Source organism: Dermacentor silvarum, chromosome 2, assembly GCF_013339745.2.
Source record: "Dermacentor silvarum isolate Dsil-2018 chromosome 2, BIME_Dsil_1.4, whole genome shotgun sequence".
Lineage (NCBI taxonomy): Eukaryota > Metazoa > Arthropoda > Arachnida > Ixodida > Ixodidae > Dermacentor > Dermacentor silvarum.
In genome coordinates, this window is record NC_051155.1 from 245,853,694 (window position 1) to 245,878,788 (window position 25,095).

Consider the following 25,095-nt stretch of genomic DNA (forward strand, 5'->3'; position numbering starts at 1 on the left):
CCTCAGTGCCAAAAAAAAAAAAAAATTGAAAATGTTATGCCTACCATGGCAATAACCACCAACATTCACATTTTCCAATATTACAAGTTGCTCCTATCGTGCTCAGTGCAAGTGTCATTCACAGGACCAGCAGAAGCATGCCCCTGTCAATGTGCAAGTTACTGCAAGGTGTTCACCAGGCAGATGGCTCGCGTGTGGTTGCATCCAAAACCAAAGAGGGCGACAGAGGGAATGCAGTAGCAGCACACAATTTTGAAAAGGCACACTACTCAGTATGACAAGAAAACAGCCTACATCTTTGCAATGCAAATCAAGCATGAATTGCTAGTTAGCACAGACCTTCGTAAATGATAAACCTCTCTCAACAAGTGATTTGGAATAAGAGCTGCTAACACAGAATGGGAGCTGAGCAAGATCTAAGCATGTGTTTCTTATGATGGACTCCGATTTAAGTACAAGCACATGTAACTTAAGCAGATCTTCTGCTAATGCTTTGAGGTTGCCACAAAGCCTGCCTCAAGGTTTCCCAAAGCCTTGCTGCACTTCATTACACCACAGCTGATGGCTCTGAGCAAAAAGCTACAGCATCAAATATCTCATTTAGTATAGCTGCTTGATTTAAAGAAGCAAAACATGATGCCGATGAAACACTGTTCCCTTCGAGGCCCGGCCAGAAGGACAGTGTGCTGGGGAGGAGTCGAGCAGAATGCACCCAAGTGAGAGCAGCCAATGCAGCACACAGACACAATGCAAGTGGTGCCATGGGTTAATCACACACAACCCCAAGCCTGTGCGTGGGTGCATGGGCTGCAGCCGTGCAAGCAGCCCCTGGCACATGGGCCCATGCACGTTCTGCTGTCCCTTGTCGCCCTCTTTGGTCCTCGCAAACACGTCACAAAACCAGCCCTCCACATCATCTCTCTGTAGGAGAGGCCAAGAAAAGACACGCATGCAGAAGCTCTAAGGGGGAGAGTACCAGGACAACTTCATCTGCAGACTCTCGGGGACGCTTCTTGCTCGCGGAAGGATCTCCCAGGCCCGGCTAAATTAGTATGCAGAGGCAGATGGTTTTGTTTTTGGATGGCGGGTAGGCACAGCGCATGGCAGCAAGCAGCAATGCGTTGAAAAGGAACCAAAAATGAGGAAGGAAGGAGTAAAAAAAAAAAAGAAACAAAGAGAGCAATCATTAAAAGGTCGGCCAAAACAGCATTCTTGTTTGTACACGCACCCGCCCGCCGGCAGAGCACCCCTCCCCCTGCTGGCCGAGGTGGCACCCATGCCAGCCCAGGGACACGGCATGCAGGTACCGCATTTATGCACATCCAATGCCACCTCCCTGCTCTGGCCAACAATGTGTGCCCATCAAGATGCACAGAAGTTGGCATAACATATGCATAGATACGGTACAACACCAAAGAACAGCATCACTCCTACGAATGGCAAGCCTGACAGCTCGTACCGCTGTACAAGCCAAACATTGAGATCTTAGGTAACACTGGCCATTAGGACGGAACAAGGAGGAAAAAGAAGCAAGCATGAGCCTAACCAAAGTGGGCAATCAAAGCAAAACAGAACCTTTCATTTCAAGACATTGACAAAGTTAACAGCCCAAGATGCTCAAGGTTAGAGAACACTTGCTGGGTGTGCTAGACTGGTAGCAATGTAGTATCATGCTGTGGAACTGCTGCTGTGTCAGTGCAACTGGATCAAAATGCTCGACTGTTCAAAAGATTATAATATCCTTTTTTCTTTTTTACATGTCAGCGCAAAAAGCCAAAGGGCATGAAGCAGTTCCTAGGAAGAATGACATATCAATGCTGTGCCTTGTCATTTGTACTGTTTTGCTAAACAAGCTGTTCTGCCATTTAAGTGTCCTAACAAGACTGGCTTGTGTCCACATCACATCCTGCCAAACATACAGGCCTGGATTTCAACACTAGTACTGTTGCATGGCACAGAAAATGTCAGCTCACCTTATTGAGGTGCCAATACAAAGCAGTGCAGCTGGTATGAAGAAAAATGACATATCTTTGCCCAAATGCTTAAATAACAAAGGTGTATCATTTCTTGGTGCAGATAAGGCATACAGCATATCCAGCTTCCTCTGAACTTTCGAGCAATATTTTTGTGCAGCCTGTCATATGCACCCCTAGACAATTTCCACCCCAAGCAAGTGTGCATCTGAAACAACTTTTCACTTCTGTGCTGGAGTCATAAACCAGGAGTCCAGGGGAAGGCTTCAGTGCTACCCAAGGCTGGCTGGGACTTTAGAACAGCAATTGACAGAATCATGCCAGTGAAAGAAAGCTTTGTCTGCACAAAACATTCAGTGGGTCACAGCACTCAAGTGACAGCAGCCAAGGTGCAAAATAAGAAGTGCAAATGCAACAACAACAAAAACAATAAGGAAGCTGCCAATCAAGGGCATAACACGGCCCATTGCAAAAAGCATGCAGCTTGATGCTCCACCAGGCTGGCTTGTGTCTAGCTAATTCTGTGTGCCCCACCCCCAGGTAACTGAAAATTCAGCATGAAGTAAATGGCACCACTAGCTGAATTATCTGCAAGTCCTCCTGGCATCCAACTCAACAGTTTCCATGGAACATGAAATAGTGCCAGTAAAATTTATTATCTGTAATAACAGTACCATTATGTTGCCTGCATGAATGTCCTATGAAGGACAATACAACTGTCATAGTTGTCCTATGTGTTGGAAACGCAGCCAGGCCCAGGCTTACATTCTTGTAGGGTGATAATATTGTCTATGCAAATGCAGTAAACTAGAGATTTTGTTGCACAGTGCGATGAGTGTTCACAACCCTCAGCCCACTTGTCACAAAATGTGAAAGAAATTCAAAGTGTTCCTCCTTGCTCCGTCCTCTTCCACAAGGCAGAGTGGCAATCTCAAGAGCTCAAAACTAACACTTCACAGCATTCTTGCTGCGGCAGAAAATGTATGGCCTTCCACAAATAACCACAAACAAACTCATGAAACCAGGTGCAACACAGAATACTTATCATGACTGCAGGACAACCAATCACAAATATCTATTTGACATGTAAGAAATGTGACAGCTACTAAAGCGACAGCTCAAATGACCCGCAGATCAAATCCAGCACACTACACAACAGCACCACTTATTTATCTGTAACACTTTAGGTAGTCTTCCCTGTCAGGTGCTTTTATCAGCCTTGTGCCTCTAGCAAGCATGGCATCATCTCCCTGGTCCTTACATGCACCATAAGCTAAAAAAAGTAAAGCAGCAAGTTGTCGAGCACAAGCACAAGTAAAAGCAAGGGAGATTCTGTGCATGCAGTGACACTACTGTTACAACTAGATGGAAAGTTAATGGCACAGAATGCTCTAATGTGCTTGTGTTGTTAGTTACTTTAAAATTGAAGAAAACATCAAACACAAAAATGTGGTATTAATACATATCCTCTTGAAAAAATAAAACAAATCTTCAAACCTCCATTTCTGTGCAACACCCAGCTATGAGGTGCTTGCCTTTACTCTAGTCATAAATGCTACACACAAACACACAACACATACACACACACACACAGGCACACGCACACTTCTGTATACTTAATTCCATGTGCTTTCCCAAATTTTCACATTACCCTACAAGTACAGTTATGTTTCTGCCATTTTTCCTGATAAGTCTAATAAGAAGATGATGTCATGACGCAGGATGCGAAAAAAATTCTATCACCCCTTTGCTTATGCTGTCAAAATGCGCTGCACGTTTTTCATGCTGTGACCCAAGCTCAAGTGGTCATGTGTGTTTTGCCAAAGTGAACAGAGAGAGAAAGGCAGCAGTAGGCCACCACACAATTGGCATGCCATCATCAGACAGGGAAAAAAAAAGGAGGGCTCAAATACCTGAGTGTACATTTGTAATCCGACATCGGTGCTTCCTCCCTCTGTCGCCTGGTGTGACAAACAGGGTTGGTTTGCTTAGTGCCACTGGGCTCGCCAAGCACAAGGCACAGCACTGCCAGGAGGGCAAGGCCCCAAGGCAGCCCCATACCGCTGTGCCCAACTCTGCGGCACGTGCACACTTTCTAACAGTACGCATGCACGCATGGTCACCACCACAACAAAGCAGCCAAACACAAATCACAGCTTCTGGTGGACATTCCCAGCCCATCCAGCACAAAGAAACATCACAAGCATTTCACATGGGCCTGATGCTTTCTTGCCTGCTATGTCGCCCTGACAAGCTCCCAAAACTGCTTGAACCCAAACTACTATGTAACAAAGAGTGACAATTTGTTGTTAACTGCCGAGTAATTTTCCAACAGAAAAAGGATGAAACCAATGGATGCCTGTCACAGCGCATAGCACTAAGGAATCAACCACTACAACTCCCTCATGATTAATACCTCCTTTCAAGGAACTTAAGGCTGACCACAAGTTATTTTTACGACATACTAAGACACACAAAAGGTCTGGCACTACAAGATGAATACCCATAACAGGTCACAAAATTTAAATTTTAGCATTACAAGGTATTTACTAAAAGTGTGTCACTTCCTTCAAGAAGCAATATTCACATCCACCATGGCGACTCACGGGAGCAGTCAGGTGCAGGTGACAAGTGGGCCCTCCAGTATGTCATTCTTTGGATTAAAAAAAGCCAGAAGGGAATTGCAATGAAAACAGCTAGAGAGACCTGCATCTTAGTTGTGAGAATCTGCTTGCAGTGAGACCAATGATAGATTTTAGAAAAATCTGGAGGCATGGCATTTTTATTTCCTGGTACAAATTCCTACAGCTGAACAATATTTTACTTCGAACTGGCAGCAGAGAGCAAAATTGGCAATTTGAATGCATCTCACCACTGCAATTGCATACTTTTCATAGTTCTGATTTTTGGAGAGTTACCAAACCAAATTTTCACCATTTCAGCATAGTAACATAACTAGTAAAGAAATGTTTCCCTGTGGTTCCAAGTCCATTATAATGCTTAACTGATGCTTGCTCAGTTGCTTTGATGCAAAGCCTTACAGAAGTATGTAATAGCACTACACCTGAAACACTCAAGTAGCCTATTTGTCCAGTTTTTATATATATATATATATATATATATATATATATATATATGCTCCAATGACAGCTGTTGTTTGACTTCTCAGTCAGTGTCACCAAGTCACAAGGTATCTTGGGCCTGTTACAGGCCTGTGTGTTGATGCATAGAGTGCGCAAGGCGGCTCGCCAATAAGCCACGCAAGCAAGCTCCTCTGCCTAAGGGCCAATGCAAAGGCAGCGTTTGCCGTGCAATGTGCAAAGACCATAAGCGTCCTGGCGCAATGGCCTTGACAGCAAGCTGGCCAGCAGGCCAAACAAAGCAAGGTGCTGCCCCCATCCCTTGCCCAACAGAGAGATAGGAAAATGTCAATGCAGTTGCTGCAAACGGGCCTCCACACAGGAATGACAATTAAATTCTTTTTTCCACAAAGAACTCACTGTTTCGCAACTTAAATTGCACTGTTTTGTTTACTCATACTGACCAGTGGTAAGCAAGGACACACTTTTTAAGCACTAGCACATCAAAAGCATGACGTTTTAAGCAGAGAAAGGATAAAAGTGATGTGAACATGGCCTCTGCATTACAAAATGAACGCTTGAACATAAATTTCCTCTGATTTTATAGATATCCCTTCTCTTTTAAGGAAGCAAGCGCTGCCTTTAAATATTTTACCACAAGTTATTGAGGCAGATCTTGCATTTCTACAGCAAACGCTATCTTCACTGGTTTCTTAAAAAGCGGCTAAGCAAGGTCATCCCGACGATGTCATTCCTGCGACCCCTTGGAAGCTGGGAGGAAGGGTGTGGTGCCAGAGACAGAGACAGCCTGCAGTGCCTACCATAGCAGCGGCAGCAGCAGCGGCGGCAGCGCCAGCCCGGCTCTGCGTGGCCTTGAGCTGCGCCTGCAGGTGCGGGGGAGGGTGGAAGTAGCGGCACTGGTCCCGAGAGCAGCGGCCCTTGACGAAGTCCATGCACACGGTGACTGCCCCGTCCCCGCTGTCCACCGCCACGTGCTCGGGCGGGTGCCCAAAGCGGCACTCCGTCTCGGGCCGCTTGCACGTGCCACGCTGGAACTCCCGGCACACCTGCCCCATGGTTGCCGCGAGAGGAGGAGGAGAAAGCTCATTGGGGGGCCACCAATGCAAGAGGACACGACGTGTTGCTGCTGCTGCTGCTGCAAGGCGCAGATCTCTTCAGGGTGCGCTTTCTTCAACCTGAGCTATGCTACAGTCGGGGCCAAAGAGCAAAATGGGACTTAAGTAGCCCCTTTCTTAACTGCGGGTGTGCCGGGCTTTACAAACTGCTGCTCTGGCCTTCCAATCTAGCCCATAGGAAAGATAAAAAAAGATTACTGCACAAGTTGGGGCTGAATAACTAAGCCAGAGAGTTGCAACTTGTGAACCACAAGGTTTAATATACACGTTCATGAACTGCAGACATGCAATAGAAATAATGATCGCATCAACTTGTTGGTTTAGCTAGACCTTTAACAGTCTTTATATAATCAAAATAAATTTTAATGCAGCAGTTATTTTAAATTAGTAGTTGAATCACTGGGGCGAACTGGCTCCAGACTTGCAGATAACTTGCTCATTTCCTCATCTGCCGTTGCTCCTGCACTAGTGGCTCATTAGAGTTGAAGACTTGTAAAAGCAACAGGATGTGACGCTCGAGTCACAAGCTAAAAGCGACAGCCCTATTCCTCAGGCACGTTGTTCCCCGGAGACAGAACTGAAGCACACACAGGAGCACTTGGCATAAGAGCTGGCTACGTCTCCACTCCACAGAAGCAAAAGCAGCGGCAGCAGCAGCGTGCAAGAAAGCCATGCACAACCTTTCTAAGTGAGACAAGCACAGTGAACACCAGCAAGTGCACAGTAGCTGACAGAGAGCCTGGTCTGTCAGAATCATTTGGAAGTGCCAATGCCACATCTACTACTAGAGCACAAACGGACACCTACATTTTCTGTGCGCATATGGTACTTCACCACCCTTTTTCGACAGCAGCCAAGAGCACCGTGAAAGCCAAAGTGTATTGAAAGCTATATCTCCCTAAATATTCTTGATAGTTGCAACAATGACTGGTATTTGCTCTGCTTCTGACTCCGTTTTGCTAATGTCAAAGTGTGTACTTTAAGTTAAAGGCACTGTTGGAGAAAACCAACGAAGTAGGCAAGATTTATCAATTTTCTGTTGTGGTAATGCATAGTGCCTGGAAGCAATGAGTTGTCCTCCAAGATTTTCGTAAGGACTCCAAAAACCATGGCACAACAAGTGCACTCACCACATTACAAGTATGAACGCACTTGAGTCATCACATTGGCAGACTTCGCATGCTCTTATGCAGAACATGACGTTTCTCATTTGAGAAATACACTCCTTTTTCATGCAATGTCCCACTATAATTTTTTTCTGTACAGAAATATATACAGAATATTTTCTGGATCACGTGGTGGTGTTTTTAATTATCCCACTGCATGTGTGCAAGGCCAGTAAGTTTTTCATTCAACCATCACATTTACCATAACTGACAGATGAACTGCTTGCTGAAGCGCAATTGTGCAAAGCTAATGTAACTTGAACTGTATTATGCTTAGCCTGCATACCTTTGTTAATTTCACAACTGAGACAGTTACTTTTATTTGTTCAGGGCTCGCTACATTTCAGGATAACTATGCAATGGCCTATTAACACTCCTACAGCTCTTTCTTTTAAGGTTACATCAAATGTTAGCAACTGCTATATATGCAAACAGTTCATCTCATGGCTGCAGAGGACACCCACGATGATCACGCAGTGTGGAATGAAGTAGAGCCACAGTTGAGAATTGAACAGGACACCCATCACGTCTCACCTCAAGTCTATCAGTGCGCGCCACTTTTTGTGGGGACACTAGTGAAGCTGGCACAACGCTTAGAGGGGCCGTCACAGCGTCCGCAGTCATCATGCCAGGCAAAACAGGACTAGGCGTCAAGTAATGTCCAAATGAAGATGCTGTTGCCATTGTTGTCAGTGCAGGCATATATGGGCTGGTAGCCTATAATGAATAAAAAACAAAGCAGAAGATAGTGCTCTCAGTTACAGGCACTGCTGTCTAAATTTTTAATTAGGATGGAAACACTGATGAGAACATCATGCATGAGCCACTTTTAAGCACCACATTTACACAATGCCTGGCACTATACATCTACCAGTCATGCTTAAAGAATTTGTGAAGTCAGAGCCCTAAAATTACAAGTGCAAAACATTGCAATTTTACTAAGAACTCAGTCTTTCATTTAACAATTGTTCTGTTTGCTAAAGCCAGTGCAATGGCTTCTATGGAAGCATGGGCAATGATTTCTATGGAAGCATGGGAAGTGGGGCAAAGACTTCTATGGAAGCATGGGAAGTGATGGAGCAAAGCAACAATGCCAGCCCATCCTCCAATGTAAATGGTCTAAAATTTCATCACAAAAAAAAAAAAAAAACTCTTGGGAAATCTTAAAATAGCTCTCTAAAACATAAAGCAGCAGCTATGTGCAGTGTCAAACAAGAGGGTGTCATAGTTCGCTAGACCATCAAAAGTATGCAGATCGATTCAATATTTATTATATTCAAAAGAAAGGAACCCAACAATCCCATTGTAATGATGACTTACGAATCCCTTTGTTCTATATGTAGACATTGTGCCCCTCACATGGCACACTCATTCAAAAAGCAGGATGGCAATTGATTCCACACTAACAAAGACAATACCACTTTCTTCACACATCTCCAGATAACAAATATGATTTTTTTAGTTACAGCATATGCATCAAACAACACAAATATACAGCTTAACAAGTAAGAGAAGCGAGGCCTCTCATAGCTTATTCATCCAAACAAAAATTCTAAAATGCCACCAACGTAAGCCCTTCGTACATACTGCTTATGTTTGCAACATATGTGACGATATGATGCAACCAATGCACATAGATAGATCTTTTGTCTGGCCTCCTTGTGCTAACAGTCACACTAATCCACAGATCCTGGTCATCATTTCTTTTCCATGAGGACCCTATATGCAAATTCATTCAGTGTTTGAGCAATATCAACAAATTACCAAATGTGTTATAGTAAAATAACAGTAGCAAGCAGTCGGTAAGACAGAATGATGACCTAACTTCATTAGGCAAGCATCATTGAGAAAGCTTGCATACGTTAACAATTATGCATACTACCTCACTAGGTTTAAGCTCTAGAAAGCTTGTAGCCATCACTTCCATGTGTTGTTGCATAAAAAATCTAAGCTGATATCAATGACACATACTCTGCTACATCAATTGTTACTGAACTTTGTACCAACTTCATTTACAATCTGAGAAGAAAGTTGCTCATGAACTCTGCCATGGAAGAAAGCACTAGTCCACTCATGTGCCTCAGCCAAAGAAAAAAGTACTGTTGAAACGCAAGACCACTTTTTTGCCTCTGTAGAGTACGAGGGATCTTTTATCAGTTTTGTGGTTTATTTTCTTTCTTTCAGCAAACCTGTAGCATATACTTTTTCCCACCTTCATGTATGGAAAATGTCATACTAATGATGCAGTACATTAGGATAAAAAAGACCTATACTGGTCGGTCGCAGGTGCAGATAGTCACTCATAGAATACTATAATATAATAGATAGTAATAATAGATAGTAATAATAGATAGTAATAATAGATAGTAATAATAGATAGCGATTCATAGTCGTAGAACTTGGCAAACGAAAAAATTAACACCGCGCAGTAGATCAGATATTTTAATGTTTTTTTTTTCTGTTTTTTTTTTTGCTGGCCATGGACTGTTTTGCATTGAGCCCTATTTGCAAAGTGCACCGACTTCAAACCACATTAAACAAAAAACTGCGACCAGAGGGCACTGCACATGATTAAGCACATAAAGACCAATTAGATCTGAAGCATTAAATAGTAAAAGATAACATGCAAGAATGAAACACTGAGACTCGTGCAGGCAGTTACAGCAGACTCACAACAATGACTGACAAAAGAGCCAGCAATCAGCTACAGCATCATTATTAAGGTGCAGCTACACTTAACAGGTAGAGAGTTAAATGTCCTAATGTGATAAGGTGTCAATCCATCACAATTGGCCATAGAAGGTACTGGCCTCTTTCAAAATGAAACAAAGACGATTCTTTTTCAACTCTGGAAGGAAAACATATTGCAGCCTAAAATATCAAAACACACAGCTGCAACACCAGACAGCAGCTGTGTTTCAATGCCTCTTGGATACAGCATCTTGTTTAAGCACACTAGCATATGGTCCACGAAAAATGTCCCTACCTTTGTCCTTGCCGGCAACCAAAGGGGTGCAGTGCAGATCCCAAACGAGCAAGACTGCTAAAGGCCAGCACACATTTGACAAGCAAGCATGGCTCGAGCATTGTGAAGGCACACATTTTACTCTGACCGTGCAAGCACATGTTACGCAGAACATTAGTGGAAACCACAAGCACTGTATGCTGACCAAGCAAAAAACATGCTTTTCAAGGAAATCAAACATTACCAAAGAAAACAAATTGCAGAACAGGCAACAGGAGGGGAAGAAAAAAAAGGGGTCCCTCATATGCCTTTCTCAATAACTGCCTCCTTTGAGTACTCTCTTGATACTGCACTGTCCAAACCCAAGATTAACAGCAAATGTGGACAGAGTCATAATGAAAGCTGCCATGATATAAGCTTGACATAAAGCTGATGCGTGAAACCACTTTTTACCAGGCGCAGCTTTGTTCTTCCATGACAGAGGGCAACAACAAGGTGCTTAAATACTCATACAAAGAACCTAATTTCAAGCCAGATTATTACATGACGGATGTACAAAAAATACATTTCAGCAAGTCTTAGAAATGATGGTGCAAAAAGGTACCATATATTAGGTTTACTAACTTAAGTTTCTTTTATGCCACAGGCAGAAATGCCAAAGAGTTTCTTTGGCTATTACCTAACATACTGTATAGGTATTAGCATCCCTATGCAAATACCATCCTTATGCAAACACCATTGAAGCTCACTGCCTCAACAGTCATACAACATACACAGTAGAACCTCATTGATATGTTCCCCTTTTTCCTGGCTCTTGTACACTGAAGCATCAATTTTGTTAGGTTCCATAGGGTCATGTGCATTAGCTTCCTGTTACATTTCTCTTCCTGGTTGTTATGTCCAAAAAATACAATGGCGCAATATCGATGTGTCACTGTTCGTCAGCAGCGTCAATGCTAACTGCCCCATGTCGTCGCTGAAAACAGTCGGTTCGCAGAACTTGTTATGCGGTGCAGAATAATCGCCAACGCTGAGTTCAGATCATCGATGGTCGCTGATATCATCACTGCTCATGAAGTTGAAAGCCAAAAAAAGGTGGACGGAAGCACGAGGGGTTGCCCCGCATGCACGTTTGCGAACCTTGTGAAATTTCACTTCGATATAAAAAGCTGTGCGAAAACTGAAAAGGGGCTGCAAGTGCTTGAAAAGAAGCCGTTACCAAAGGTTTGACAAAAGCACCAGATGAAAACTACGAGCTTCATATAGCAAGCTCTATGGTTACGACCACTCCCAAAAGTGTAACATTCCATCTAATCGCCAGGCAGCAATAACAAGCTTTACTCAGCAGGTTTACAATAATTTGTTGGCGTCCTATTCAACCTCAAATAAGGTTTTGTGTGAGAGTAGCTCTTTGTGTCTCATCAGTAGTGCTGCCACAAGCGTTATCGGATGTTGCATTTTCCTGGATCATGTGTTAATTTTTCTTGGTTCTAACTAACGACCTTCAGTCATTAGTTAGTATGTCGGCCACAGCATTTTAACTTGACGAGATTCCTAAATGAAAGAAACTAGTGTAGCTTCACTATAATAAATGGTAGCTGCAATGGTACTGGATGACTTAGCAAACTTTTATTTCAGTTGTTGCCAGTTAAGACTAGTAAAAAAATACATCACCTGATTGTACAGTAAAACCTCATCATAACAAAGTTGAAGGGGGAGCCAGAATTGTTTCATTATATACATTACTACATGTACTGCAATATGAATCAATGAATTAAAAGAACCTGGCACTCTTTGGCCATACTTGGCCATTGTGCCACAAAATTCCATATATTATCAATTAAGAGAATATGTTTCACAGCAGATTTCGAGGATCGATATCTCAAAATAGGTGCTAATCTCAGGATTTATGCTAAAAAATGTACACAATTATGTACTGCCCGACCTTATGGCACAATCAAAATATGTGCCAGGTTAATAATTTAAAAGCTAAAAGTTATTTAATGAGAATTAATTAGCCATATGTAAAATGTAGTTCATTATACCAGCACTATTCACCAATTTAGCTGAAGTGGCACAGTTTCCATATTTGCCGCAGCCAATTTTTTAAAACGTGTTTTCCTTAAAATAGATCATGACGTACTATATGCTGTTGTGTGTAATAAGATGCTTCAGTTGCTAGTCCAGCGCTTGTACTGTTCCTTTGGTCCTTGAACTGTGTTGTGGTGGCTTTCCACGTGACTATATTATTTAACATCAGTTGGACTGCTGCCTTGGTCAACTTCCCAATAGAAACAATTCACTTCGGCCCGTTCCTGCAATCTCCAAGCAGTGCCAAGTGGAAACGGAGTAAACAAGCAGTTGAGCTCACTTGGACATTTTTACTAACATGGTTGTTGCTTTGGTAACCGATTCATATCAAAGACTATAAGAAAAAAAAAATGTGCACTAAAACCTGCCTTTAATTAATATGCACGTCATGCCACATGTTGAAACAGAAGTATGTATCAAAGAATGGTTCAGCTGAAATTTGCCAGTGAAGTCAAGAGTAAGGGTTAATTGCGAACAGTACTATATTCCATTGCCAGCGGCACCTTCTGTTACCACTGGAAGCAGGTGACATATGAAGCAAGGAATGAAGGCCATCACATTGTTACCGTGCATCAAACATGGAGAGAACAGGAACTCATGGTTGGTTGCACTGATCTTAAAACACACCATTTGCATCTACAAGGCAATAAATGCAAAAGTGTGCAAAAATAATTAAGAGTGCAGATACAAGTGCGTAGTGCCATAAGGAAAGTGCCCCAATTGCTGGTCGGCAAACCCCACTGGTGAGGAGTGAAAAAAACTTCCTTGTTACACAAAAGATTAGCACATCAAGCAAGATGCAATTAGCATGCCAGCTAACATTAAAAAATGGCTCACATACCTTATGCTGCACTGCCTGAATAAAACACTAAAAGCAACCTGTGTGACATTTTACAAATTGTTGCATGAGGGCTTCTGGCTACAGGTGCCAATGCAACAAGTCGTTTTAATTAAAGCACCCTTTTTCACGCCTTCTATGTTCCAAACTTAGCATTCACTTGAGCTCAGTACTCAAACAAACATTTCTTGTCTTGCCTCATTACACTAATGTGAAGATATGACCCTAGCCCTCATGTTCTGCTCCTGGGAATAACGAACTATGGCACCAAAGACTGGCACAAGTGCAGTTGGTCGATTTAGGTAATTTTTCCATGGAGCTCCTAAATATGCACAGGATAATGGCTACTCTTTGCTACAACTGAAGGCACACCTGAGCAGCAGAGCCCTGCCAATGTGCCAAGGTCAGGGTGCACCACACAAGCTTGGGACTGCACCAAGAAGGAAGGCATGCCCACCTCACTGTTTGTACACTGCACATGCTGTGAAACTCAATAGAGGTCGTGCACACGTTTAAATAAAAACACACAGCACAAGAGAGGAGAGTAGAAGTGTGGCAGACAGGGCTCAGCATGGAAAAAGGGCAACAGGGAAGCTCCTCCTCAATGCAGGAATTTGGCCCTACATACTAATTCCCCGTCAAGCTGGCTCAGACAATACAGTGGGAGCAATTTTGGTCGACTCTGCAAGCCAATATTTATATAAGTAATATAGCTTTTGCCATACATATGGGGTCAATTCATCTCCTGAATACCTACTGCCAGATTCATTGCACTTTCTTTTGGATTACACATATTTAGCACAATTAAAATGTTCTGACTGTTTTCCCACATTGCAACATAATACTACCAGAAGTTGCTTGTCTGTAGATAAAGCCATCATGGTCCCACTGCCCATTACTAAAATAAGTAAGTAAAAATAATCTTAAGGCATGCTTTTAACAATACATACATTATTGAATAATTGCCTTGAATAATAAAGACTACCTAAAACTCTAAAGCAGCATACAATCACTGCAGCATTTATCAGGAATTGTGCTATCCAAACAGTAATAAGCCCATCAACTACCTAGAATCAGAAAATTTACCTCCAATGAGTAACTTCACCGTACATGTTGCAATCACAAAATTTAAGAAAGACAGTTTTCAAGCCATGTTCATTTTTTAGAAACTGAAGTGAGCTTGCACGTTTCCAACAGCTAACTTAGTGCCTTCCACACATCTCATACTCGTAATCTGGGTCCCTGCTGAGGTGAGAAATGATGGAATACAGGAGGCCTTACATTATTTTATACATAGGTACTCAATATTACCAATGTAGAAATACTAAAAATGAACACACTTAAGGAGTGATGCATGCACCTCAGAGCTCAGTTTCATTAATAAAGCTTATTGAGTGTAATTTATGAATAATATAGAGTTTATTATATTTTCAAATATGATTTTAAATATATTAATTGGTTATATTTCTGTGCCCCTTGGAAGTGCAAACAGTAGGGTGTCTTTTGCAAGGTTTGGGTTTCAGATCAAGCTTTGGAGAGTTAAAAATAGCCTCTCTTGCTCCTTATAAACAGGTAATTGCAGAAAAGCTAAACATTTATTTCATTTCGGCTTCTTTATTTAGAGAAAAATTTATATTATCAACTATAGTTATTGAGTTATCGAGAACTGGTGATTGGTTTCCTAAAATGCACATGACCAAAACTGCTGTAAATTGCAATAAAGCCTAGATACTTGCATGCTGTGCATGAGCATGGAAAATATGACCGAGATTAGGTCACACTAAAAACAATCTTTGGGTGTAATTAGTAGTAAAAATAGCGCAAGATTTAAAAATGACAAAGACAAAGTTGAAAGTTTCTAAACATGCTCTATCACAGAGGATTAATTTGCATGAAATTTGGCCAAAAAGCAGACCATTCAGAATGCAGACAACATGCTTTTGCATGTCAGCCTTCCACATGTAGGAAGCACAGCCTTCGCGTGAACACTGGTGAAAAGTAGAGAATCAGCTGGTGCCGACTCAGCCTGGGCTAGTGCTCGCATGTTACACCAGTAAAGCTCATTGTCTGCCAAAACCTCATCAGTGAGCCTCATCAGTAGAGCGCATAAATGAAAAAATGAAGACCCTACAGCTACCATGCATAATTTTGCAATCAAAACTTAAAACATTACCTTAAAAAAGTTATATTTTCTGACCTGCATCTCCCCTTAATAAAAACAATAAGGCAAAAGAAACTAAACAATCACTGCTTCCTTTATATCGCACTTCCTTGAGAGGCACGCTCCTGAAATCGAGTTCACGTGCAACAGAAACAAAAGGGACCTCATCTCCTGTGGTGCAAAAACAAGGTGTCCTGGGGTTGTATTAGCTCCCATTTGCCAAGCCAAGTTGGTAGCTACATCCCGTGTTTGTGGACACTATCCATTCAGCCAGGTACATGTAGTCTTTCTTCCCATCACTTGCGTTGCGGCGCGTTCCAAGAGTTGGAAGTCTATTCTGTCCTCTGTACAATGGTTGAAGCTCTCCACTGAAGATTGGAACAATGCCTTTTTCTCTCTCTCGTAACTATTCTTCCTCTTTCACAGATGCTGTTTCACTTCTCAGGCCGTTCTGCATCTTTCTCATGGGGTTAGTGAACATGGCTATTCAAATTGCATGCAACTGCCAGCTTCTTTTTGTCCACCTACATGTTCCCCATGTGCCTCCCAGCACCAGCATGTCCCCAGTTGAAGCAGCTCAATGCTGCCCTCGCAACAAATTGATGCTGCAGCCAAGGCTGCCGGCCACGACACAGTCCTATTGGCTGTTGATTACGAGCATGGTGAAACTGTTGAGTGTAGGTGAAAAGGTGTAGGTGTAGGTGAAGCTATTTTTTTCTTCTTTTGTTTTCTTTCTTTTCCTTACTTTTTTTTCACCCCTGTCTTCTGAGCTGGGCAGGAATAACGAGTGCAGCATCGAACTGTGCACCAAAGCGGACGAGCGAATTCTCAAAATTCACAGGAGCTGGGACTTGCTTGTTAGACAGCTTGTTTAATTTAGCTATTTCTTCATTAGTGCCCCTCAGGGTCATCACAGAACCTTGAGTTTGGTTAGTCAAGGTTTTAAAATGTCTGGTCACAATGTGCATCTCATATATTGGCGGTCTGCTTCATTGTCCCAAAGTGTACGAGAAAGTCTTCTTCTGAGTAGATGAATTTGTAGAACAGCAATGTATTTCAGTGCACATTTTGGGGGACAAATATCTCATAACAGGTGTTCCCTTCAGTTACTAATATGAAGTCAATTAGCAAATCTTAGGTAGTTAATGAGCTTATTACTGATTATCAGATTTTCTTATGCCCACTGCAGTGATTGATGATTTGCAACCCTCTAAAAAAAAGAAAAGAAGACAGTTTCTTTAGGATTACTACACTGTCCTCATAAATTCTGACCAGCATTCGCTGAAACACCTGGTGCACATAAGGTTCTTCACATTTGGGTAAAGCCTAAGTTTCCCAGAATTTCTCAGTCTGAATGAGTGTCTCGGCAAATAAAGTTAAACTCAATTTCCACCCAAAATAGCTGCCTTTTTAATAGTGTTGTCCTGAACTTCTTTGATGGTCAAGCTGTGACAGCTCATTATGGCGCAGTGTCATACAAGTAGTTTCAATGATTGCCGACTGGTATCACTATCGAACTCTTATAGGGGAACTTAAGAAGCCATAGCTGCAGAACCTCACTAGTATTTATTTTGCCAGTTTGGTGCTGTGGTAAGTAACACGTGCAGCACAGTAGCAGATAGCTTCGACAGCCTTCAACATGGCACCAGGATAGTGCTTTCCAAATAGCATCTTAATGCTTATTGAAGGTTTTGGTAATCTAAGTATGTGCAGACATCTAACCATTGAAGCATGAACTGATTAGACAAACGGACAAGTATATGAGCAAAGCATTATTGGAGAAAGCATGTTTAGAAAATGTTTCACAGGAGCAACCAATCTCTCATTTGTTGCATGTGAAAAATAAGAAATATGACATTAAACAAACGAAGGATGATGCTTACCACTAGGCATTCTGAGGTAACGATAACCTAACAGAATCCGAGGTTTAGCACTTCCAGGAAGTTTATACTTCTCATTCATTATTGACTAAAGAAAATGTGACATTTTGTTTTATCCGCTTCTGCAAAAATGCAAAACCTGAAATTGATGAGCTGTTTTTATATATAAACGTCAACATTCAGTTGGCATCAGCATAGCACTTAGCTTTAATAATAACAAATGCTGTTGTTCAATTTATCAGTGAAAATCAATGCTGTGAACACCCCGGCAAACTTGAGAATCAGTTATACATATAGGCCAGGGTTACCTAAAGACTGTGCCTGGCAAAAGTGCATCTTGATCTTCACACCAGAGTCAAGACAATTAGCAATGAAAGCTGGTCATCAGAAGGTGCAGTGGTTCCAGAGGGCTCACCCACTCAAATAAAAAAAATGCTGCAGACAAGCAAGAGCACAAAATGGCAACATGCAAAGTTTGCTTTAGTACCGAAAAGTGCAACTTCGTTTCAGGAAAACAAATTCCTACACACAGAGGAGGAAGCCATGCCAGTAACAGAATGGTAATCAGTTGCACTAATGATGAAAAGGGCAGAAGGAGGAAAATGCTCAAGGCAAGGTGGTCACCAACTTCAGCTCTGTCATTCCATCACTCCTGGGCATCGTGTGGTATGCACACTGCTCTTCTCAGAAACTCAAATCGCTCTTTTATGCCCTAAGCATCAAGCATGACAGCATCAAGTGCTAGGTGCAAGTGACGGAGTTTAAACCCTTGCAACTGCTAGTGCGTGTGTGTGTGCGTGTGTGTGTGCGTGTGCTTCACAGTTAAAAGATGACACTGCAGAGGCAGCCTGCATCAATCTGCATTCCACTGTTGATCACTAGCAGCACCATTGTACCCTGTTTGTCTAAAGAAATGGCGCATGATTGCTGCGGTTAGTGTGGAAAAACTCCCCTCAGTAAACACACTGCAGTTGAGCGATCCCCATTATATTGCACGCTCAGAGAACTTGTGAAGCCACCAGAGTGAGTGATGGTTGTAGTGCACACTGTGCAATGATTTTAATTGGGCATCAACTCATAACAATATGTTAAAACACAAGTACATGTGACAAAAACAACATCCATACGTTTAAATGAATAAAACAATGAGCAATAATGGCCGCCCTGCTTTGATCAGATGAAATCAGTTACAAGTTAAAAAACAATGGAATCTATTTAGCATGAGGCAGCTAATAGGGGCATTGTGGGAAAATAGTGATGCTAACCTAGTAGCTTAGCCCCTGACAATTCTTTTCACATTGGCCTGAGGGAAGAACAATATTATTAGCAAACAAAAGTGATGTTTGCATGTATACGACAAAGTTACGACATTGTAATTAGGTGTCACTACTCGTGGTAAAGCCTCCCACCAACCAACCCCCCCCAGGAAAAAGAAGAAAGGACAAGAAAGGAAGAATGAAAAAATGAAGGGAGACGAGTAGTTAAAAAAGGTTGTTCCCCCACTGTCGCTCTTCTCTGGTGGCTTAGCCACTTGGATGACTTGACCCCATTTCCACCATGTGATCACACTTATCATATAGCATGCAAGGTTGCTAAAAGCCTGTCTTTTTTTAAGCAAGTGAAGGTCACAGATTAAGCATTCTTTTACTGTGAAGCTGCAAATATGACTTCCTCTGTGGGCTGCATTCTTTAAAAAAAAAAAAAATCTCCTTACCGATTTTTTTTTTTTTTTTTTGCATAACTTGGTTGAAACGATTATTCAGTCTAACTGACATTTCCTTGACATTTTAATATTGTTATAAGTGAGTTCAACCATACGCTTTCAATTTCCCACTTTTGTCAGATAGTTTGCGCAATATTTTGCATAAGACATGATGTTTTTTCGTGATGAAATTTTAGAACCTAGTCCCAAGCAAGCTTGAGTAGGTACCAAAACATTTTTGTTTCCTTGATACTAGTTGCAAAGCATATGCAACCATATCCCACCTTGCTTGTTGTCATGCAACACTTTGTGGTGAGTGTTCCTTCTGTCTGTTTTTCACGCTGTTTCACAAGTTGGTGTAGTCTTTCCGAGCCCATTCACTCTGTGTGCCTTACATGTGTGCAGTCACCAACTATTCTAGTAACATTTACTTATTTCTTTTATAATATCTGTTAAGTGTAAATTTGCAACAAATAAAAATTACTTATGTCAAAAGAGCAATACAAGGGAGCATGCAGACTGCAAGGGCATAAAACAGCATGAGGACTACAATGGGTCACTGGTACCACTATGTCAGTGAGAGTGATGGGATCTTAGCAGCATTAAGGGCATATTGCAGGCACATTACAGCAGTCTTGCCTGTATAGGTCTGGAGCTCTCTTTAGTTATGGTTCAAACATGAAAGCCAGCAACCCCACCTGTGTGAACCCTACCTCTCCCCTACAGAAATCTGTTTCCATGCTGAAGACATTGTTGCAAACAATGGGCTTTTCATAGTCTTGCAGATTGCAATCTCTGAGATTGAGTGATGCCAGGCACAAGCCATGGTCCATAGAAGTAGCACGAAGATGCTTAGGTTGCCAACATCTTGAATATTTTTTGCAGTGTGGAATCATATTTTTGATGGTAAGTGCCCCCTGAGGTCCCCAAGTGAAAACAAAATATTCGAAATACTAAAACTCCATTATAGCATTGGGCCTGCGCAAAACTTATGTCTTATGCAAATATTCCTGAGATTCTCCTAGCTCTAAGCAAAGTGTGCTCGCTAAAATACTGATTTCTTAGGTCAACATAAAAGTTGTAGTGTGAACCTGATGGCTGTCTCACGAGAAGGGAATGAGGAATGAAACAGACACATATTGCTCATACCTATAGAGCAAACAGGAAAGCATGGCATACATTTGTTAAGGTGCTAAACATTCCGCACATTTCGAACAGAAAGGTAATGATGACAACTTTTTGGGATATGGATATTCTGCTGCTAAACCTTTCTCCTAACATACACACAAAACAGTTTTAACCTCATAACTCATGGTGATAAGAACTATAAAAAAAATGAAAAGATAATGTCAGGACCTATGCAGATGTATGAAAGCAATAACCGGGTGCTTATCTGGTCACATCAAGCTACGATGGACATAGCACGGTGACTAGTACTAAAGATATCTGCTGCTCCATGACTATGTCCCAGTCTGTGCTTTCTATCTAGCAGATGATTTTGTATAAAACTGATCACCTAGCCAAAGATTACTTGTTCATAATTCTAAGAAGCACCCTCAAAGATACAAATAGTAAGTACTTCAGTGACTGAGCAGAAATTGTAATAAAAAAGTAATTTCACAGACACAACATAACTTTCATCACCTGAAGACCATCTTAAGTGACTGATGTCCACTGGCAAATGCTGACATGCGAACAGAGACAGGTTCTCAAGAAAGTTCAAGGATTCCATGAAGACTACTCCAGATGCGCACTACTGACAAGCATCTCTCAAAAGTTCGAGCAAGGTGTCAGGTGAGGCATCTAAGATAACCTGTCTGGGTGAAGCTGTACTCTTCATATCGATCAAGAACTGAACTTACAAACTCAAGTGAACACAATGACAACACCCTTATTCCAAGCATGCAACACCACTTCATTAATTGGCACGCAGGCTGAGAATGACTACAAATCTCTCAATATCGGATGTAATAATTATTGAATTAACTGAATTTAACTGAAAAATATAATCCTGGCAGCAGCAAATGCGAGATTTATTCAGCTATTGCTGGTCTAATCTTGATGCAAGTTCTTTATGCATAACCTTGTGTAAAGACTCATGTTCAGGAAGCCTCCGGAATTATTATAATTTGATCAAGAATTTCAAGACGTAAATGTGTGAGAACAATTACAGCAGTTTGAAGACTTTTCATCTCAGTGGCAAGGTAAAATTCATTCAAATCTCCTTTGCACAGTGACTGTCACCAGTAGGTCTAATACACTCAAATGTCAGCAAGAGGCTTTCAACAGCGGAGCTGTTCTTAGTCAAGCGTGCGCCGGCGATGATGGCCGCCGTCACGCAGGAGCAGAGCCGAAGAGGTCACGTGACCAGCAGAGGAGAGGCGCGCTAGGGGGACGAGGCGACCACCGCGAAGCTGTGCATTCGCGGCTGCTTGGCTGGCCGGAACGGCGCTACTTGCGGGGGATGGGACGCGTCAGCGTCCACGGGCGACGGTGTTCCTAGCGCGTTGCGGTAGATGGGACGCGATCGGCTTCCACAGGCGATGGTGTTCCTAACGCGTTGTGGTGGAGGGGACGCGTCGCGTCGGCTTCCACAGGCGACGGCGTTCCTAATGCATTGCGGGGGATGGGACGCAATCTGTCGAAACAGTGGAGATGTGGTCGTTCCTTCAGTCTAAAACAAAGATCACCACAGAGGAAAAAAAGAAACATACGTGACAATCGCAGAAACAGAACAACCACAGCTCCGCTGTTTCGACAGATTTCACTTCGTGGAACTGGCTGCCTTTTTATCTGCCCAGATCGCACAATGTTCACCTAGTTTCGATATCAACCCCTGCTAGCATAGTAAGTGCAATGAATAAATCCACTCCATGATGTTTACACTTATCAAGTGTATCTGGCAAGGTGTTAGAACATAACATTATAAAAAACGGGTTTGTTTGGTTTGTACTTTCCACCGAATCTGATATTAGCTGTCCTTAAGTAAAAGCACTCATATGGAAATCACTTTCCTACTTTCTTAAGTGACCTGCTGGCCACGAAAGACCACCTGTGTCACAGTGTGGTGACCACCCTGGCAGAGAGCATTTTCCTCAACGGGCGCACTGCGCTGGTTACCTTGGCTGAAGCGAGGGAGCCGTTGAAGAGCGCGTAGCTTTGCTGCTGTTGCTGCTGTTGCTGCTGCTGTTGCTGCTGCAGTTGCTGCTGCCTCTGCATGTGTCCCAGGTACCAGTAGGGACTTACCACGGCCGCCGTCGGAAGCTGTCCGGGAAGCATGGCCTGCAGTGGCATCTGTTGGAGCAGTGCGTTCTTCAATGCCAGGTGGTTGCGTCCATTGATCAACAGCTGGTCTTTCAGATGCTGTGGCGGGTGGAAATACTTGCACGGGGGCTTCTCTCGATTACAGCGACCCTGCAGGAAAAGTCGAACGGTGTCTACCACAATTTGCTGCCACGTGGCACACACAGGGATGTCGCATACGCAAGAAGTCCCTGAAACACTTCCTGCACTGCGAGGTTTTAAAAATGCTTTGCTCCATGCTTTGTGGCACTCCTGCTGCACTCAATTCCCTTCCCACGACATCCCAGTTTCACTGCTGTTGTTCAATGTGACACATGTTTTAAGACATTTTTGTTATGTGATAGCTGTCACATAACACTATTAGTGACTTAAATTGCTTGATAACAAAAACCAGTAAACGTAAATGATCACTGACAATAGTAAGGGCTGCAGATATAAGTGTCTATAAAAGAAGAAAAATGCTGACTGAACGCAAATAGTAAGCCCACACCATGTGCCGTTTTATTTATATAAAAGTTATACCCCCTGAGGACCATGAGAAAATGTGACCCTAGCAAAATTTAGAAGCATGAGAATTCCTTTACAAAATGTGGTGTTGCTAGATGTGCACAGAATGCAGTTTTTGGTGCTGCATGTTACTTCAAAAGTAATGTTAACCAGCTATGAGGCACGGGCACCATCCCGTTTCTTCTTCTAAAACATATCTGCATGCAACACAAATGTCAGTGCTCCAATTTCAACTGAAGCCATATCACATAAAATGGTTGAAGTGCATGAGCCAGTCTGAATACAGTGCTTTCTTCGCATGAACACAGCCGTGTGCTTATGAGGAATTGAGCTGTGAATACCTATGCAACTATGTCTGCACCTTCTCATCTATCAAAGACACAAGCTCCCAAGTCGAACACTATATCACTCAGTTCTGGGAATGAGGCGAGGGCTGTGAACTAGCACTGAATGTATTAACATTACGGTGTTGTGGCTTCATAAATAACACAGCAACTCATAAAAATTGCAGCAAGCATGAGAATGTTGTCATCTTGTGTGTGTTCAATAAAGGTCTAAACTTGCTAAAGTCTAGAAAGAAATACCAGCAAGCACCTGAGCATTTTAAGTAATTTACCATGATACTTCTTCCAAAGAATAAGTTCCAGTTTTGGTACCCAGAAGGTAGACCCTTCATGATACATAAGCCCGCTCCATTTCTGTTGATCACTGCGGCTTCCACATGCAAGCACAACCAGCAAAAACACATACTGCACTACTTTTTAATAAGAAACAATCATATCGACATCTGCAATTCTTGTTCCGGGTCATAATGCAAAAGAGCATTTGAGAACTTTAATATCAACTTTAAAAGGGTCTGGACTTGAGCTTGTTGGTACGGCTTCATTACAGTAAACAGCATGAAAAATAATGTTACAAGAGAGACTAGACAGGTGCTGTTAAAAAGCATCTGTCTAGTTTTATTATTACTAAACAGTGCCTGCCTAGTCCTTCTTTCTTGTCTCATTTTTCGTTCTGTTTCCCATAATGAATTTAGCATCAAATTAAACCATATTATCTTTGTTTCCCAACTTTCATACTTGCTAAGTGTCGCCCTATCATGTGTAAGAAGCATGTGGTATATGTGTCAGTGGAGGAGGCTGCAAAACATGATGTGACTGATGTGCTTAATATGCATATTTTTTATGTAGTGCAGCCTAAAAAAAAAAAAAAAGGCGGGGGGGGGGGCTGCAATCCAGGAATGGTCCTATACTATGTGGCGCGACAAATGTTAAGCCACATCACGTTCGCGAACGTTGGGGACTGCGACAAAAGCTAGCTCGCCGCAGCAGACCAAGGGCCGGCTGTCGCCACGGCAACTGCAACACAACGCAGCTTGTCACGTTCGCGGGGTTGGTCGCTCGCGCGGAACCGCTAGGAATCGCCGTCAATCGAGCCGCCATTTTGGCGATTGTCTTTCCACATGCGCTAAGCAACCAAGGGGGCAAAGGCGCGAGCGTTCAGTCAATTTTTTCAAAAGCGCCAATTCGAAACCGGTATGAGCATCCTTGGAAGACCGTTTCCCCGCGCAACAAAACTATTTCACCATTGTAGGAAACTGATTTTACCAAGGCGGCACGAGCCGTATGGCCAGTCCAGCGACTGTAGCGCCGCCGCTCGGGAGAGACGCGACGCACACCGCCGGCGTGTATCTGTGCCAACGCCTAGGAGCCGTTGATCTGTGCATTGGTATCGGGCCATTTGGAATTTGCCCTGTGCTTACAACGCAAAGCGCATAGCATGCGAAGCCCCAGGATAGCACCTCAGATTATAATAAATAAAGCAGGCGGCGCAGGATCTTCAGGGTAACCGTGGGGCAGCGGGGCAATCAAAGTTGGAACCGCTGAGAACCGTAGGTTGGGCTACAAGCTGTACAAAGACTTAATATAACCAACTACTAACTCTACGCTGTGGTTGGAAGCCGTGCCGCAAGGGCCGGAGCGTACCGGGGGTTGTGTTCGCATAGAACATCAGACACATCCAGCACGCGGAGGCCCGCGGCGAGCCCACGGGCCAGTCAAGTGGACTTTTTTTGCTCCTTTGATCCAAATGCGAACGGGCGCGTGCTTTTTGGCGTAAGACCTCAGAACACAAGAACTATAACGATGCCTGATCTGTGCGGCGCCGCTTCAGTCGCCGGCTGTTCTGAGAGCAGGTTGACTGAGGTGGGCAAATACGTGGTCAGTAAACATATCCAGCACGTGCCCAACAATTACAAAAAAAAAAATGTATCCCTCTCTCTTACAGGACCTGT

At 42.8% G+C, this 25,095-nt stretch overlaps 1 protein-coding gene across 1 annotated transcript in view; it reads right to left on the minus strand.

Annotated features, from left to right (window-relative positions):
• LOC119440783 (uncharacterized) overlaps positions 1 to 25,095 on the minus strand; it is a 123,941-nt gene that overhangs the window by 21,586 nt on the left and 77,260 nt on the right. The window contains exons 8-12 of the mRNA XM_037705662.2: positions 22,113 to 22,406; positions 7,890 to 8,072; positions 5,875 to 6,120; positions 3,887 to 3,934; positions 977 to 1,042 (exon numbers count right to left, since the gene is read on the minus strand). Of these exons, the coding sequence (XP_037561590.1) occupies positions 977 to 1,042; positions 3,887 to 3,934; positions 5,875 to 6,120; positions 7,890 to 8,072; positions 22,113 to 22,406 (837 nt within the window). The remainder of the gene's footprint in view (positions 1 to 976; positions 1,043 to 3,886; positions 3,935 to 5,874; positions 6,121 to 7,889; positions 8,073 to 22,112; positions 22,407 to 25,095) is intronic.